This window comes from Sapajus apella, unplaced genomic scaffold (genome assembly GCF_009761245.1).
Source record: "Sapajus apella isolate SASKATOON/1434 unplaced genomic scaffold, GSC_monkey_1.0 scaffold41, whole genome shotgun sequence".
Classification (NCBI taxonomy): Eukaryota; Metazoa; Chordata; class Mammalia; order Primates; family Cebidae; genus Sapajus; species Sapajus apella.
The window spans coordinates 1,824,883-1,841,002 of record NW_022436981.1 but is presented as its reverse complement, the minus strand read 5'-3'; the positions used below and the strand labels follow the sequence as shown (position 1 = coordinate 1,841,002).

The 16,120-nt window shown below is 58.5% G+C and overlaps 1 protein-coding gene across 9 annotated transcripts in view; it reads right to left on the bottom strand.

Moving 5' to 3' along the window:
- Positions 1 to 12,614, bottom strand: part of VEGFA (vascular endothelial growth factor A) — a 16,382-nt gene extending 3,768 nt beyond the window's left edge. The window contains exons 1-7 of one of the 9 annotated variants that reach the window (XM_032299524.1): positions 11,494 to 12,614; positions 8,425 to 8,476; positions 5,176 to 5,372; positions 4,299 to 4,375; positions 3,918 to 3,947; positions 2,019 to 2,090; positions 721 to 852 (exon numbers count right to left, since the gene is read on the bottom strand). In XM_032299524.1, the coding sequence (XP_032155415.1) occupies positions 721 to 852; positions 2,019 to 2,090; positions 3,918 to 3,947; positions 4,299 to 4,375; positions 5,176 to 5,372; positions 8,425 to 8,476; positions 11,494 to 11,559 (626 nt within the window). In that variant the 5' untranslated portion in view covers positions 11,560 to 12,614. Of the gene's footprint in view, positions 1 to 720; positions 853 to 2,018; positions 2,091 to 3,917; positions 3,948 to 4,298; positions 4,376 to 5,175; positions 5,373 to 8,424; positions 8,477 to 8,707; positions 9,163 to 9,186; positions 9,304 to 9,848; positions 10,677 to 10,706; positions 10,836 to 11,493 lie in introns of those variants that run through there. The other 8 variants (XM_032299525.1, XM_032299530.1, XM_032299529.1 and 5 more) reach the window with 8 other exon arrangements.
- Positions 12,615 to 16,120: the final 3,506 nt, after the last annotated feature.

Genomic DNA, 16,120 nt, shown 5'->3' with positions numbered 1-16,120 from the left:
GCCTCAGTCTGAGGGGGGAGACATGGCCCTATCCTCAGGGAGCCTCAGTCTGAGGGGGGAGACATGGCCCTATCTTCAGGGAACCCCAGTCTGAGGGGAGAGACCTATCCCTGTCCTCAGGGAGCCCCAGTCCAAAGGAGGAGACACAACCCTTTCCTCAGGGAGGCCCAGTCTGAAGCGGGAGACTCAGTCCCTTCCCCCATCGAGAAACACTGAGTGAGTGAGAAGCTCAGCCATGCAGACTTCAAAGGGCCGAGGCCAGGCCCGGGAGAGAGCCGTGAGAGCAGACCAGGCCCCGTGAGCGCGGTGAGAGCGTCTATGCTTTGTTGACATTGTCCACACCTGGAATCGGCTTTCAGCTTCTCAGCATTAGTACCAGAGTAGTAATAACATCAGGACCAACAGCCACTCTGAGCAGAAGGACCACAGGACACAACACACAGCTTGCGTCCACACCACCACACTAAGCCACACCAGCCTACCACTCAGGCAACCCGGCCAGCCTCAGAGCAGGCCCTGCCAGGCTGGATCAGCGCCTGCAGCCCACCACGGGGCCTTAAAAGCAGAGAAGGCAGCAGTCATCAGGCAGGCAGCTAGAAACTGAGCAAGCAGCTGGCCCCTCTCAGGCGCTCTCTCGCTCGCTCGCTCTCTCTCTCTCTCTCTCTCTCCCCATCTCTGTGTGATGCCCCTCTCTGACTTGCTCGCCCTCTGGGAACCAACCTGCAAGTACGTTCGTTTAACTCAAGCTGCCTCGCCTTGCAACGCGAGTCTGTGTTTTTGCAGGAACATTTACACGTCTGTGGATCTTGTACAAACAAATGCTTTCTCCGCTCTGAGCAAGGCCCACAGGGACTGCAAAAAGGCAAAAGGAAAGACATCTAAGCTAGAGCATCAGCAGAGAGAGAGAAAAAAAATCACCATGCAACACCCCCTAACACATCCACAGCTGCACCCCCACCCGGCTGGTCAGCCCCCACGCCCTTCCACGCCCTGGAAGGATCCGAGCACTACAGCAGAAGATAGAGAGAGCAGCAGAAAGAGGCAGCACTGGCTAGGACACCTGCCACAGGAAGAGGCGGGCACAGGCGGGCAGAGAGTGCAAGGAGAGACTGCCATGAGGGGCAATGCTGTGTCCCTGGGCGACAAGAGTGAGTCTCAGGCCACGGGGACCCAACCTCTGCCACCCCCATCTGAGCACGCTTGACTCTTCACCAGCTGGGAATGGCAATCAAGGGCCACTGAGATGGCAGGGGCCACCTTCTCCCTGTGCACTGGCTCATGCCCAGGCCCCTCCACCAAGGTGGGCTAAAGTAGGGTGTGATGGGAGGCTAAGCCCACAGGCAGTGTCCACAGGCCAGGCCACTGGTGGCCAGAGGGCCCAGGGCAGGGCCCACCATAGCCTCCAACCCAGAGGAAGAGACCACTCTACAGGGAGCCCTCTGCAGGTGCCATGGAATAGGGGGCTCCCCTCCAGAGGCCCCAACTCCATGAGGAGCCAGGGCACTTCCACTAGAGGAAGAGAGGCCGCCACATGGCGTGTGATCCCACCCAAGCTCCTCCTTTAGCTGAGGAGCCATTCGACAAGCCGCCTCGGGTCATTCACAGCCCTTCTTGGACCACGTCTGCCCTCCCCACCACCCTCAGCTTCCAGACGAGTGCAGAAGCCTAGAGCAATGGAAACCAGTTGGGTGAGCAGGCACCCGTGCCAACATGGGTCCGGCCACCAGTGCCCAGTGGGTGAGAGAAAACGGGTGCCCAGCCAAGCCAGAGTCCCCGCCCTCAATCCTCCAGGCCTGCTCACCCCCCATTCACCCAACCCTGGACCAGCAACGCCACCACCAAATCTACCCGTTGGTGCCAATTAGTGGAGTGAGAGTGAGAGAGAGACAAGGGCCACGGGGATGAGCGCCAGGGAGGGACCAGGGGAGGGAGGCAGGGTTATGGGGTACAGCAGGCGGGATCTGGACTGGGGGCCAGGGAGGCTCCAGGGAATTAGACATCAGCGGGCACCAACGTACACGCTCCAGGACTTATACCGGGATTTCTTGCGCTTTCGTTTTTGCCCCTTTCCCTTTCCTGGAACTGATTTTCTGGAAAATAAAAAAACAGAGACAGAGAGAGAGCAGGGGCGGTGGGGGGGGGTGGAGTAAAAGAAGCAGTGAGGAGGGCAGGGATGGGGGAAGGACCAAAGCAAAGCCACACAGGGCGGCTTCCTGGAGGAAGTGTCAGGAGGCAGGTGGTCTCTGGGAAGGCATGCACGGCACACACAGGCGTGTCTGGGCAGCAAGCACTCGATGGCTCTTTCTTCTCCTCACACTGGCCACCCTAAGGTGGCAAACATAGCCCCTGACAAGGTGAAGGGTGGGAAACCGAGACTGGGTAGAGGGCACAGGACGCAAGGGTCTCTATGCTGACAGAGGCTCCTGGTCCCCGGCAGGGGGCAAAGCCCGAGGGAGGGCTCTTTGCCCAGCAGCCCTGTCCAAGTCTGACCCTGAAGGTCAGGGGGTGATGAAAGGTAGGCCAGGCTTCAGGGAGAAGGTCAGAGAGCTGCCTGGATGGGGAGCAGGAGTGGGAGGGCAGGCTGAGCTTCAGGCACCTTCTGCCTTCATTTCCGAGTGCAACAGAACCTCTGGGAATCCCGGCGTGGGGGAAGCGGCTACCTTGAGAGCTGGCACAGAACCAAGAGCAACACAGAAAAGCAACAGCCTGCTCAGCACGACCTGAACTGGGAGGCACGGTCGGGTGTCCGGGAGCCCCGGGCAGGCAGCAGGGTGGGGTGGGAGTTAGGGAGGGCTGGGGAGGAGGAGCCTGGGCGGTACTTGGCAGGGAGTTCTCTCCCCAGCCTGTCAAAGCCTGCGACACCATCTCACCAGACTCTCTTCCGAGCCCAGGCGAGCCCCCTACCCTCCCCATGGCAAAGCAGTCTCATTTGGGGAAACGGGAAGCGGGCAGGCTGTGGCCTGTGCCCCTCAAGAGAACCAGCGCCCTCCATGCCTGCCAGGCCCGAGAGAACACACCTCAGCATGTCTGTCATAGGGAAGAAAGGAGGGGGAGAAGGGACCAGAGAGGGTGAGTCTGTCCCCCTTAGGAGAAAGCACCAAAGGGTGGAAGGAGGGTTTCTGCATCCTCTCACTCCGGAAGCTGCGGTCTGAGGGAAGAGCCAAGGGGGTGAGGCCGAGGGGACTTCAATGTCCCCACAGCACTGGGTGCAGACAGGATGGTGTGGGGAAGGGGCAGGGCCCGGGTACTCTCTCTCAGTCTCTCTTTCCCTGCAAGCTCCAGCCGATGCCAGCCGCCCACCCTGTCTTGAAGGCTTACTGCCACCAGACCTCATCCCCCCACCATCCTACCCGACCCTGAACACTGAGCACTCACGAGCCTCTGAAAACGACCAACATTCAACTTTTTCTCCCTGGCCAAAAGGGCCATGTGTCTGCCGCCTGCTGCCGACAGGAGGGCCTGCGCTGAGAAACACCCTCCCGCCGGCCTCACGTCCAACTGCACCGTCACAGCAGCCACCAAAAGAGGCTGTTTCCTCTGCCACACAGAAGCTGGCCTCTCTGCCACCTACACCCTCTCCCCGCTGTGGGTGCCCCAGAGCAAGCCAGGAAGTCAGTGTCCATATTGCCCCCTGACACACCGAAACAGCAAGTCCTGCCCAGGAATGATCCGGAGACCCAGAAGGCATGGTCCCTTCCAAAGGAAGTGCCAGGCTCCTGGCCGGGATTTCTCACTAACCCTAGAGCCATCACCCTGGAGCTGGAACCATCCTGTTGTTGCTGCCACCACAAGTCCCCCACAAGACCAACTCCCTGACCCAGGGAGGCCATGAGAGCCCCCAACAGAGGTAGCCAAGAGCCCCAGATCAAGACAACCGGCCATGGAAAGGGAGAAGTGCTAAAGTCAGGGCCACTTACTTTTCTTGTCTTGCTTTATCTTTCTTTGGTCTGAAATGGGTAGGGAGAGAGAAGAGAACAAAACAGAAAAGGGTTAAGACAGTGATGACAATGATAAGGGATAATAACAATAATAACCACAGTAAAAACAGCATTTATGATGGAGCCACTGTTTTAATCTCCTCATATATAACTTATTTAATCCTTATAACAAGGCTCTAAGATATACTACTATTGTACCCATTTTACAGATGTAGAAACTGAGGCACATTGAAGTAAAATGCCCAAGGTCACGCAGCTGGAAGCTGGACATGGGCTAACAAGTACAACATGCTTAACCCTGGCACAGACCAGGTGCCCTGCGGCCACTTGCTGATAATGAATCCATAACTACATCCTCACCTGCATTCACATTTGTTGTGCTGTAGGAAGCTCATCTCTCCTATGTGCTGGCCTTGGTGAGGTTTGATCCGCATAATCTGGGGGGGAAAGAAGCAGATCACAGAGGTTAGTGACCCAGCCAGCCAAACCCAGATGGGACAACCCTGGGGCTCCTGTCACTCAGCACCCAGGGGTTCTGCAGAGCAGGGATGGGTGGTGGAGGCAGGGAGGACCAAGAGCTCTGCAGGAAAGAGGCTCAGGCCCACCCCAACTCCCCCAACCCTGTTGGCCTCAAGGAGCCCTCATTCCACTTGAGGCCAAGACATGGCTGCAAGGGTTGGCCAGGCTGGGAATTCAAATCCTAGATTCTTACCACTCCCCATGCCCTCCCCTTCTTTCATCCTCCCTAGGCCTCACCCTGACTCCCAGTAGATACCCAAAAGCAACCCCCTCCTTGTGGCTCACAGCTCCCTCCCACCCTATCTGGGCTGAGATGTGCCCCATCACCAGGTAACACCAAAAGACTTTTTAAACTCTCCATGGACCAGGTTCATCCAGCTTCCCAAACAGAGCCCCCAAGAAGGGAGGGCCCTCTGGATTCTCTTCAATAGAAGAAGAGAGGGGCCCCCTGGCACAGGCACCCATCTGCCCCCTCCTGAGCCCAGGGGGCAACCATCAGTGAGGAGGAGATGGTTGGGGCTTGCTGGGATCCTGGGCTGGGAATGCAAGCATCTTCTCCACAGAAGGCAAGACAAGACCCCAGCACACCTCCCCTGTGCAACTCAGAGGCAGGAGCTGGGCAAGGCAAGTCTAGCCAGGAAAGGACCTGGGACCACCTGTTCCCAAAGTGTTACACCCCTCCCTATCCCCCCTGCCCCCACTTCCCAAAGATGCCTACCTGCATGGTGATGTTGAACTCCTCAGTGGGCACACACTCCAGGCCCTCGTCATTGCAACAGCCCCCGCATCGCATCAGGGGCACACAGGATGGTTTGAAGATGTACTCGATCTCATCAGGGTACTCCTGGAAGATGTCCACCAGGGTCTCAATCGGATGGCAGTAGCTGCGCTGGTAGACATCCATGAACTTCACCACTGCATGAGAGGCGGTGATGCATGAGCCCAGTGGGTGACACAAAAGATGGCTAGCCCCTCTCTCCACCCAACTCTGCAAAGCCACTCCTCGGAGCTTCTGTATCAGGCAAGTCCTTCCAAAAATCTAACTTAAGTCCCTCCTACTGTGTTTAAAGCACTTCCCTCAGCTTCCCACCATCCACACTGGTGAAGGCCTGTTTTTATTCCAGAGATCACACAATGTACTCAAGTTCCAAGGGACATGGCCGGCCACATCTGATCCCGCCACCTCACTGTGACAGCTGAACTGAATCCTGGGTCAACCTCGATGACAAAAGACAGTTTGACTGTGCGTACACCCCATGGGGATACTCTAAGCTTCCCCTAAAAGGAGGAAGAGCCAGCTTTGCCAAGTTAGTCTCATTTCCTACAACTCCCCACAACCACTACCATGACATCAAATGCACCAGCAACTATTTATTGAGCACTTACTACATGCTGGGTACTGTGTACAGTAGTCTGCAGCTATCATCTCACACAAGTGTCTCCACATGGTACCATTAGACACTACTGAGATTCCATTTTACAGATGGGGAACAGGAGGCCCAGAAAGGCTAAGTAACTTGTCCCAAGCCCACACAGCAAGTAAGTAAAAGAGTGAGAATCAGCTGACATCAAAGTGTTCCCAAGCCTGTATCAGGCAAAAAACAGAGGAGGCACCGTTCCCCCTGCCAGTCCCCTTCCCCAGACCTGAGCTGAGAAGGTGGTGGCCATCAGCCCAGGGGCTGGGGCCGCCTGGAACCAGCAGGTGGCAGTGGGCGGGCACGCTGTGAGAGCCCTGCCAGACACTGATAACCCCGCCCAAGAGGGCAAACTGCTTGCATCATGGAAAAAACAGTGCTGCCACTGTAGCCACGAAACATTTCTAGAAGTTGATCTGGAGGGAGACCAGGGTAAAGACAGTTTCCCAGGCTGGCGGCGGAGCCTGGGGTGCACTGGAGCATGAAGGGGTAATTCTGGGCCACAGGGGTGGAGCCCTTGAGAATAAATAAATGCAGGACTCCGGCATGACTATTCCAAACTGTGGCCCAGCCTGCCACTCCCATCACCTCCCCCCCGCCCCCCGCCCCGGCAACACCACCACATAGCAATCCAGTTCCTGAAATGGGTTCCCTACACAGAGGGAATAAATAACACCTGGCCAGTGAGGAGGCCCAGGCTCTGGCCATGAGTTGGTGCGACCTTGGGCCAGTCCCTCCCGTCTCTGGGCCTCCAACTCTGCTCAACTGTAGAAGTGGGTTGGGCTGATCTCTGAAGACACTGAAACAGGCTGAAGAGGTGGAGTTTTGTCTTCCATTTCCAGCCCTGGGAACAAGTGCTCTTTTTTCAGCCTGAGTAATACGAAGTTTAGAACTTCACCAAAGCATCTTAAGTGTATGCCCAGTGGACTTCCACCGCGGCTCCCAAGCCCCACCCCAGAGACCACATCGGGCCTCCCCCTCACTCCTCCCTCCAAGGTCTGCTTTCCAGAGGAATAAAGGACAATGAGGGGGGGTATGTACACAACAGGTTGGTTGGGAGGAAGGTGGGGAGAAGGCCACAGGTGTGAAAACAGAAAGAACAGCAGGGAACCGAGCCCGTCCACTGCCTCCTGTGAGGTCTCTACTTTTATCCAGACCACCAACAGGCACAGAATCCTTCTCTACCCACCAAGGGTTATGGCAAAGCATCATCACAAAGAGTGAAGGAGACCCGAAGTCTCAAAAAGTCATTTTTTAAAGCCAAATCAACAGGGAAGCAGATGGCCAATCAAGAAGTTTGGAACTGCCCCCTTCATCACGGCTGGAACAGAGGAGGGCGAGGCTTGTGGCCCAGGAGTGGACAGCAGAAAGGTCTGGGCTGGGCAAGGGGTTGGTAGACGAGGGTAAAAAGACCTGGGGTAGGAATTCACCGGAAAAGCTTCTCCTTGGAATCCCCAAGCCCCATGGGAGGTGGAAGGGAGCAACCCCACCCGCACCCTTCATTAGGCAGCCACTCCTCCACGGCGGGCTGGCCTCCGCTGCCCGGAGAGCACATACAGGCGCGCCAACACCAGGCTTTCCTGGTTTTCCTTATGTATCGCAGACAACCTTTTCTCCAGCAAACAAAGACCATTTGTCTTGCCTCTCCCAGACCAGAGACCACTGGGAAGCTGAAAGGAGTGACTGGCGCACTAGAAGCAGGGGGCTGGTCAATGGCTGAGTAGCCAGGTCCTAGGCCAAGGAAAGGGCTCCTGGGGTGGGGAAGGAGGAGGTGGAACAGGCTGGGCACCACCAATGCTGGCCACTACCCAGCTATGCTGGATTTAGGTCAGGGAAACTTGCCTAAAGGAAGACCCCAGGGCCTTTCCTCCCCGGAGGTGGAAAGCACAGGCCACAGTCAGTGGTGGGGAGAGCCAGGGTGTCCCCAGAGAAATGGGAGGATCCAAACCACAGCGGAACAAAAGGCAGGCGGACTTGGGGTTGGGCAGGGGGGCGGGGCGCCTGGGAGCTACAGCCAGCCCTCTGCTGGCCTGGGAGGGAAGTTCACAGCGCCCGAACCTAGTCAAGTGGGGCTTTCTCCACCGGCAAAGGAATGCAAACCAGGGAAAGGAGGGGAGATCCCATTAGGCTGAGCCCTCTGCACCTCCAGCTCACACAGGAGGGGTCACAGTTCCCGTGAGTGAGACATGCCTATATAGGAAATGATGCTGAATGTCCACCCTCCCCCAGGAGCTAGGGAAGACAGGGACACTTTTCCCAGCATCTAGGATCCCTGAACACTGTCTTCTTGGTCTGTGCTCATGGCTCCTTCTCTGAATAAAACTGTACTGGAAAGAGCAGAAGAAAAGGGCAACAAGTCCTATTTCTAGCAGAGACCTGAACAGCAGAGGGTCCTCACAAAACAGGGTGAACCTCATGGGACCCAGCTTTTTCTTTCTTGATCCTCATATTCCTGTGCCTCTTCCCCTTCCTCCCCACAGAAAAGGAATTAGGCCGTCCACCCATCCCCTGAGAGGACAGGGAACCTCCATCCAAGAGCCAGGGGGACTCACCTTCGTGGTGATTCTGCCCTCCTCCTTCTGCCATGGGTGCAGCCTGGGACCACTGAGGACAGAAAGAGAGCAAGGCATGGGCAGGGGCAGGGACCGGGGCCAGGGTGCACAGACCCAGCCACCCAGCCCCCCCTCCCTCTTCACCTCCCTCCCACCCACAGCCTCTGGCTTCTCCAAGTCTTCTGAGTCGACGAGGACACAACCGGGGGTTCCCCAGGACACAAAATATGCCCACCACTCCTAGACTGCTCCAATTATGAACCCGAGGAAGTTAAAGACTAACCAGATGTTGGGGGCTGGTGAGCTGGAAATGCAGGAGGAAAATCCCAGAATGCTTCGTTGTCCAAGTCCCCTGTACCCTCCCCACATTTCCCTCTCCTTGCTCTCATGGTCCCCCGATTCCCTGGTCCAAAGCCATGGTAAGTAGTAAGGTCAAACAGGAGGACAAATTTGGACTGGGGCAGGAAGGAAGGACTGGGGGTGAGAAAAACAACATGGTGACCTTCTCCTGCTGACATGACAAATACCAGGGTGAGCTGGTGTTGGAGAGGGAGGGGGGTGCTGAGGACCGAAGGGCACCAACCACCCTCCCCCATCCAAGCTCTTCTAGTCCTTAGGAACAATCCGGCATGCCCACAGGTTACTTCGAGGGGAAAAACTCAGGAGGAGACCCTAGGGGAGGAGAACCCCATATTCCTCCCTGCACAAATCTCTCCAGAGCCTCAATAGATTTCCAAAGCCTCACCAGTCTCCTATTCCCACCTGTTCGCTGGTTTCTTCTCCCTCCCAGGGTGAGGAGGTCCCAAGCCCCTCTCACCTGGGCACCTTCTTCAAAATGCCACCAGGGGAGGCTTTTATGCCTTGGCACTGCCCAGCCCCTAGGGGGCCCCCTGCACCACCTTAGGCCTGAGGCCTCCCCTAACCCTCCCCACCCCCACATCATTCCTCCCCTCCCCAGAAGCTGTGAAGGTCAACACACCCAGACATGCGGACCTGGCAGCACCCAAAAGGAAAGCCTTCGGCCAGCCCTTCCTGAGGGTCCCTGGCTCTCACAGACTCCCCTCCCACCCAGCACTCACAACCAGAGGGGCACTAGCCTATGAAACACCAAACCCTGCTGGCGGGAGTTCCACTGTCCCCCACACACCCCAAATGCACCGCACTCAGGTCGCCCAGCCCTGCTCCCAGAGAAAACCAAGGTCACACAGGAAGGGGTCCTTACAGGAAGCCCCTCTCAAGAGAAAACAGCTCCCAGGCTTCCAGCTGGACACCTCCCACTGAGGCTCCCTCAGGGACCCCTGGATTCTGCACCTCAGCCCCTCACCCATTCCCATGACACCCCCTGGCTTCCCCCTGACAATATTCTCCCTGGACCCTTCACTCCTCCTGGGCCCCAATGAGGAAAGGGGACAGAAATTTCATACCCCTTCTAAGGCCAGGGGGCACAGGAGGGGCGGTTCTAGGCAGGCAGGGGCCAGGTGTCCTTCTCTGGGGGCCTCTGAAGGTCACACTGTGGCCAGGCAGCCACTCCTCCCCCTCCTCCCTACTTGGAGGCCTGTAGCCAAGGCCTTTGTGCCAGGGTCTGAGGAACTTGTGGTGTTAGCAGCGACCCCTGTCCATGGCTTTCCTCTCGTGTCCTCTCCAAGGGGATTCTGGCTGAGGGAAGGTGTCAGGGAGGAGCGAAAAGGGACCCCTTCGGTGGCTTTCGGAGGCAAGCTGGGTGGGCAAGTTTAGAGTTCCAAAAAACCACCTGCTCCAGCGCTGCCTTTCACCAGGACAAAGTGTGTGCAAGGCTGGCAGGAGCTCCTTTCCAGGGTTCAGGAAGGACTATTCCCATGCTGCTCGTGGCACAGCAAATTTCAAGCCATTTCTCCAAAAGGGTAAAGTGGAGCAATGACTCTCTTTAAACCCTCCCTTCACCCACTCCCACGAGAGCTAAAGCACAGTTCACTCGGGACTGTTGGGGAGGGAAAGGAAGCACACTGTCACCAAGTCGGGACTTTCAGTGGAGTGTGACAAAGCGCCCGGTGGGCTCCCGCGCCACGACTTCTGACAGTGATCATCCTTTCCCCGGACTCTGGGGCCATAAAGGGGTTAGATGGATCTTCTCCTCAGAAAGGAATGAAAATAAAAGGGGTGACAGGGGCTTCTCTCCATGCTAGAGAGGAAATGGGGAAAGAGAAGGGGCGTCAGGAAATTCCTCCTAGCACTGGGCAGGGGTAGGATCCGGAAACAGTGGAAAGGGGTAGGGATGGTTCTCCGGATCCCCGGGCTGGGGCTACCTCGAGAGGTCACCTTCCCACAGAGGGCTGGCGGGGGGAGGGGTGCCGCTCGCCACTCCGGGCTCCCCATTCGGGCAGCCGAGGCTCGGGAAACACGCGGCCGGCCAGGCCCGGGCTGATGTAATCGGCTCCGCGCCGCGCGCGCCCGGCCGGGCGGGGGAGGGCGGGCACCGAGCGGGACGCGAGCGGGGACGGGCGGGGTTGGCGCGGCGCAGGTGGCCCAGCAGGGAGGGGGGTCCCCGCAGCAATCCACCCCAAAACTTTTCCCAAACTCGCGGCAAGGGCCAAAGAGACCGAGTGGCAGTGACAGCAAGCCCCCTCTCCCTCCTGCGCCCTGCCCCCTCCACGCTCTCTGCCCTCCAGCGGTCCAAGGTCCGAGCACCCCCCTGCCCGCTGGTCTCTGGCTCCCGCCCCGGCTGCCCGGACTTCCAGATCGGCGGGGACCAGCGGCCAGGAGCAAACTTCAGCCGGCAGCAGCAACGCAAGCCCAGCCCCCTCGGCCTCCTCCTCCGGCTCCCGCCCTCGGCTGGTCGGCCCAGATCGTACGTGCGGTGACTCCGGTGGGTGGGCAGGGCCCGCGTGGGCGGTGAGCCTCTCTCCGGGTGCCCTCCCACCTAGCGCGCGCCCCCTCCCCCTGCACCTACGACGACAGAGGGGGACGCCGCGCGCCTGGTGCCCATGGACCCGCGTGGGGCACGGGGCCCCCACGCGCGCGCTCGCACGCACGTCCCCAGTCGGGAGAGGCGCTCGCAGCGGCCCGCGGCGCCAGGCGGGCACGGCCGCTTACCTTGGCATGGTGGAGGTAGAGCAGCAAGGCAAGGCTCCAATGCACCCAAGAGAGCAGAAAGTTCATGGTTTCGGAGGCCCGACCGGGGCCGGCGCGGCTCGCGCTCCCTCTCCGGCTCGGGCTGTGGGGCGGCCCGCTCTCCTCGGCGCCTCGGTGAGCTTCTCTTCCTCCCCGGGCCGAGGCCCGGGCCAGGGCCTGGGGCGCGCGCGCGGCTGGAGCACTGTCTGCGCACACCGCCGCCTCACCCGTCCATGAGCCCGGCTTCCGAGCACCGAGTCGCCACCGCGGCCCCCTCTCCTCTTCCTTCTCTTCTTCCTCCTCTCCCTCCTCCGGCTGCGGCTCCTCCCGGCTGGAGCTAGCACTTCTCGCTGCTCCGCTCGGGTCGGCTTCCCCGGCGCGGACCACGGCTCCTCCGGAGCGAGAACAGCCCAGAAGTTGGATGAAAAGTTTCAGTGCGACGCCGCGAGCCCCGAGCCCCTCCACCCCGCCTCCGGGCGCGGGCTCCGGCCCCTGCCCGCGGCTCGCCTCAGCGTCCACTGTCTGCCGCCGGCCGGGGAGGAGGTGGGCGCTGGGGCTGGGGGCGGTGTCTGTCTGTCTGTCCGTCAGCCCGACTGGTCCGCTGCGGGATCCCAAGGGGGAGGGCTCACGCCGCGCTCCGGCGGTCACCCCCAAAAGCAGGTCACTCACTTTGCCCCTGTCCCTCTCGCTGCTCGCACGCCCGCGCGCTCTCTCTGACCCCGTCTCTCTCTTCCTCGACTTCTCTCTGGAGCTCTTGCTACCTCTTTCCTCTCTCTCTGCTGGTTTCCAAAATCCACAGTGATTTGGGGGAGCAGAGCAATCTCCCCACGCCGTCGGCCGGATTCAAGTGGGGAATGGCAAGCAAAAATAAATTAAAATGGGAAACAATACAGTTTTTAAAAAAACGTTTAAGAAAAAAGAAGGGGGATAAACCCCGGATCAACGAATATCAAATTCCAGCACGGAGCGCCCTGGCCGGTGATCCGCTGACCGGTCCACCTACCCGCTGCGCTCCCTACAGAGCGCCGGTGCCAGCCCCCCGTGCCACGACCTCCAAGCTACCCGGCTGCCCCAAGCCTCCGCGATCGTCGGCTATCAACCGACTTTTAAACCTAAGCTGGCTCCGCCCCGCCGGGACCCGCCCCGGGGGGCGGGGACAAGCGAGCCTCGCCCCCTCCACGCGCGGCTCAGACCCGGGCGCTGCGGACGCCCAGCGAAGCCTGGCCCCCAGCCCGCAGCAATGAAGGGAAAGCTCGACCCCCACCAAGGTTCACAGCCTGAAAATTACCCATCCGCCCCCGGAAACTCTGTCCAGAGACACGCGCCCGCCGGGCATTGGCGAGGAGGGAGCAGGAAAGTGAGGTTACGTGCGGACAGGGCCCGAGAGCTATTCCCTCCTTGCTAGGAATATTGGAGGGGGCAGGGGAAGGCGGAAAGCCGGACAGGGACGGGTGGGGAGAGGGAAACACAGATCTGTTGGAATCCTGGAGTGACCCCTGGCCTTCTACCCGCTCCAACGCCCTCAACCCCTACACGCACACACTCACTCACCCACATTGACACACACGTCCTCACTCTCGAAGACGCTGCTCACGGCATTCACCCAGTTTCCCTGTGGTGGCCGAGCGCCCCCTAGTGACTAACGTCTGCACACCCCAGCTCTGGCTAAAGAGGGAATGGGCTTTGGAAAGGGGGTGGGGGGAGTTTCCTCCTGAACCCCCCCAATTCTGACCTCTCAAACAGCTGCATGTTTGGGACTGGACTTGCTTCATGTACAGAGAGCCCAGGGCTGCGACAGGGGGCACAGTGTGTCTATCTGGACAATGTGCCATCTGGAGCCCTCATCTGACCTGCAGACATCAAAGTGAGCAGCAGCCAACAGGCTGAAGTGACTGGGGTCCTTTGGGAAGTGTCCAGGGATGCCTCCCTGGGGAGAAGAATTTGGCACCAAGTTTGTGGAACTGAGAGCGGGAAGCTGTGTGGTTCCGGGGTTAGTCAGTGACCGGGAGGGAAGAGGACCTGTTGGAGCCCACGTATGCACTGTGGAGTCTGGCAAAACCCAAAGGGGAAGGCAGCTGGGCAGACAGAGGCCCTTGTTCCTGCTGCCCCCCCAACCCCAGATGTTGCCAGGGAACTGAGGCCAGGGGGCTGGTGGGGGCGGATGGAGGCCAGCGCCTGCGTGATGATTCAAACCTCCCCGCCAGCACTAAGGAACGTCTGCCGGCCAGCTGCCCAGAGCTCCCACCAGGCCAGGGGCCAAGGCTTCTATCAGCCCAAGCCCAGACTCATAGCTCATCTTCTGAACAGAAATGGGGGTTTCTTCTCAGCCCCCCATTCCCTCCGGATCCCTTGGTTACTTCTCCAGGCTCATAGCTTCTCCCCTCTCCTTCCCCCACTCCTCTCCCTTACCTCCAAGCCCCGTTATTCTCTAACTCTCCACATCTTCCCTAAGTGCTCCCCAAGGCCCCCATTCCATTCTTGCATATAGGAACCAGCTTGGAAAAATTCCCGGCTGGGTTCTGACCCAGCTATTTCCAGGCTGCCCCAGGAAACAAAGTTAGGGCTCTAATGCCTGTGGGAAAAGTGGGACCAGTCACTCTGAATATCCACCCAGATCTGGCCAGGGTCTGCCCTGCAGCTGGCATAGCCTCTGTGGACGCGTGGACTGAGAATGAGAAGGCAACAATTTCCCTCAGTTTGACCAAAACGCTGTAAGGAGCTTATGCAGCTAGCCCTGTCCTCAACATATGGTGCTATGGTTTGGTGGAGGTGCTAGGTTACCTCCCCAGTACCCCCAATTCCACCCGTGTGATGTCCTAAGGCCTCTATGGGGAGAGGAGCTGGCTCCCACCCACCGCATCTCTCCCTTCCCATCCTTTATGCACTAGTCCTGTCTCCAACACTTGGCAGGCTCCCCAGCAGCAGGGACAAGGCCTTTTTACAGTTAGTAAATGTTTATTTCCTGGCTCAGGGCCCCCTCCCAGGCAGGCCTCCTCACCTGGGATCCATACTGTAGGCTGGGATATGAAAGGGAAGACACTAACTTTCCTCCTGGTGTGCCTCTAGCACCCCAAGAGCACAAGCTGTAGGCACCTTGGCAGGGGCCCCTCCCTCATCCCTACCTTGGGGCAGGACGGAGGCTCTGAGCCTTAAGGGCTCATTCTGGCCCCCTCCCTTGCATCCCTTCTCAACTCGACCTTCTTCAGCCCCTAGATAGGCAATGGCTCTGAAAGAGCAGGTCTTGGTGAAAAACAAACAAACAAATCTTAACTTCAGAGTCAAGAGGAGGCTGGAGGTGTTCCAAGGAGGGATGCCATCACCTGTGACTCCATGGCCCCAGGTGCCCCATCCCCACAAGCCTGCTGTCCTCCATCGTGGTACCAGCAAGGTGTGTTGCAACACCTGTTTGTGTTCCCCTCTGTGGGCTTTGCCCAGGGATCCAGCACCGGGTGAGGGCACAGAATTCCTTTTATGTAAGGCTGGGATTGCAACCTGGCCTAGGGGTATCTGAGCTACCTTCATTAGTGTGAGAAAGCATGGCCCACCTCCCCATTCATTTTGGAGATACAACCTGGCTGTGACCTGGAGGGGTTAACTCTGGATCCCATGCCCCAGTGTGTTGTCACCGGCATTCACAACAATGTACTCTTATGGACTCAGCCAATGCCCACATTGTCACCAAATTAAAAGCTCAAGTCACCTTGTCACCTGAGTCTTCAAAGAAGGGGAAAAGGCACGAAACAGTCACAAGACCACATGTATCTCTGTGGCACCTTCCCTTCCATGGGCTTAGCCCCTTGAACAAACTTGCTTCCACTTATCCTCACCTCCCCCCCAGGCTGCTGCAGGGCAGGGCGTGTCAGAGCAAACTGTCTCCCCAGAGAATCCTCCAAAGGCCCAGAGAGGGCACAAAGGGGCCCAGGGTCACCTACCGAATTGGGAGAAGGAGCAGTGAAGCAGACAGCAGCCCATACAGAGGTCATGCAGGCTCCCAGTTGAGGGGCCACCTCGGTCCCACTTGGAGGGCCTCACCTTGAGAGTGCGGTGGCCACAGGCTGTGGCTCTGAAGGCAGTTCAGAACGAGCCAAGGAAGAAGGGGAAGGTGTTCCAGGCGAGGGGAAAGGGGAGAAGAGTGTGAAAGGCAGCCAGGAGCCAGCGGTGGCCTCAGACAATGAAAGTAGTGATTGGGCCGAGGCACAATAGTTGTACTTTGTCCTGATGTCCTGTCACCTCCAATATTCAGGGAAACTCTTGCCTGTGTGGGTGTGGGTGGTTAATCTAGAAGCAGGTGGATGAAGGGACAAAATCCCTCCTGAGACTGGAAAGAAGGTGAGGACAGGGTCACTAGGTCTTGCTCTTTTCCACACATTTCTCCAAGTTGTTTCACTGCAATGGGAGGAAGTCTTGTCCTTCACTCCATCCCCAGACCCCAGGTGACTAGCAGGACACTGATCTGCAGGAAGGGCAGGATACAAACCTGCTGAATTGAAGGAGAGAGAATTGGGTTGGTTCCCCTCCATTCCCTGACCCTGACTGGCGCTGGCTCACTCGATCTCGCGCTCTCTCTCTTTCCCCCCACACTTAGATCGTGGCAACAATGCGTTAAACA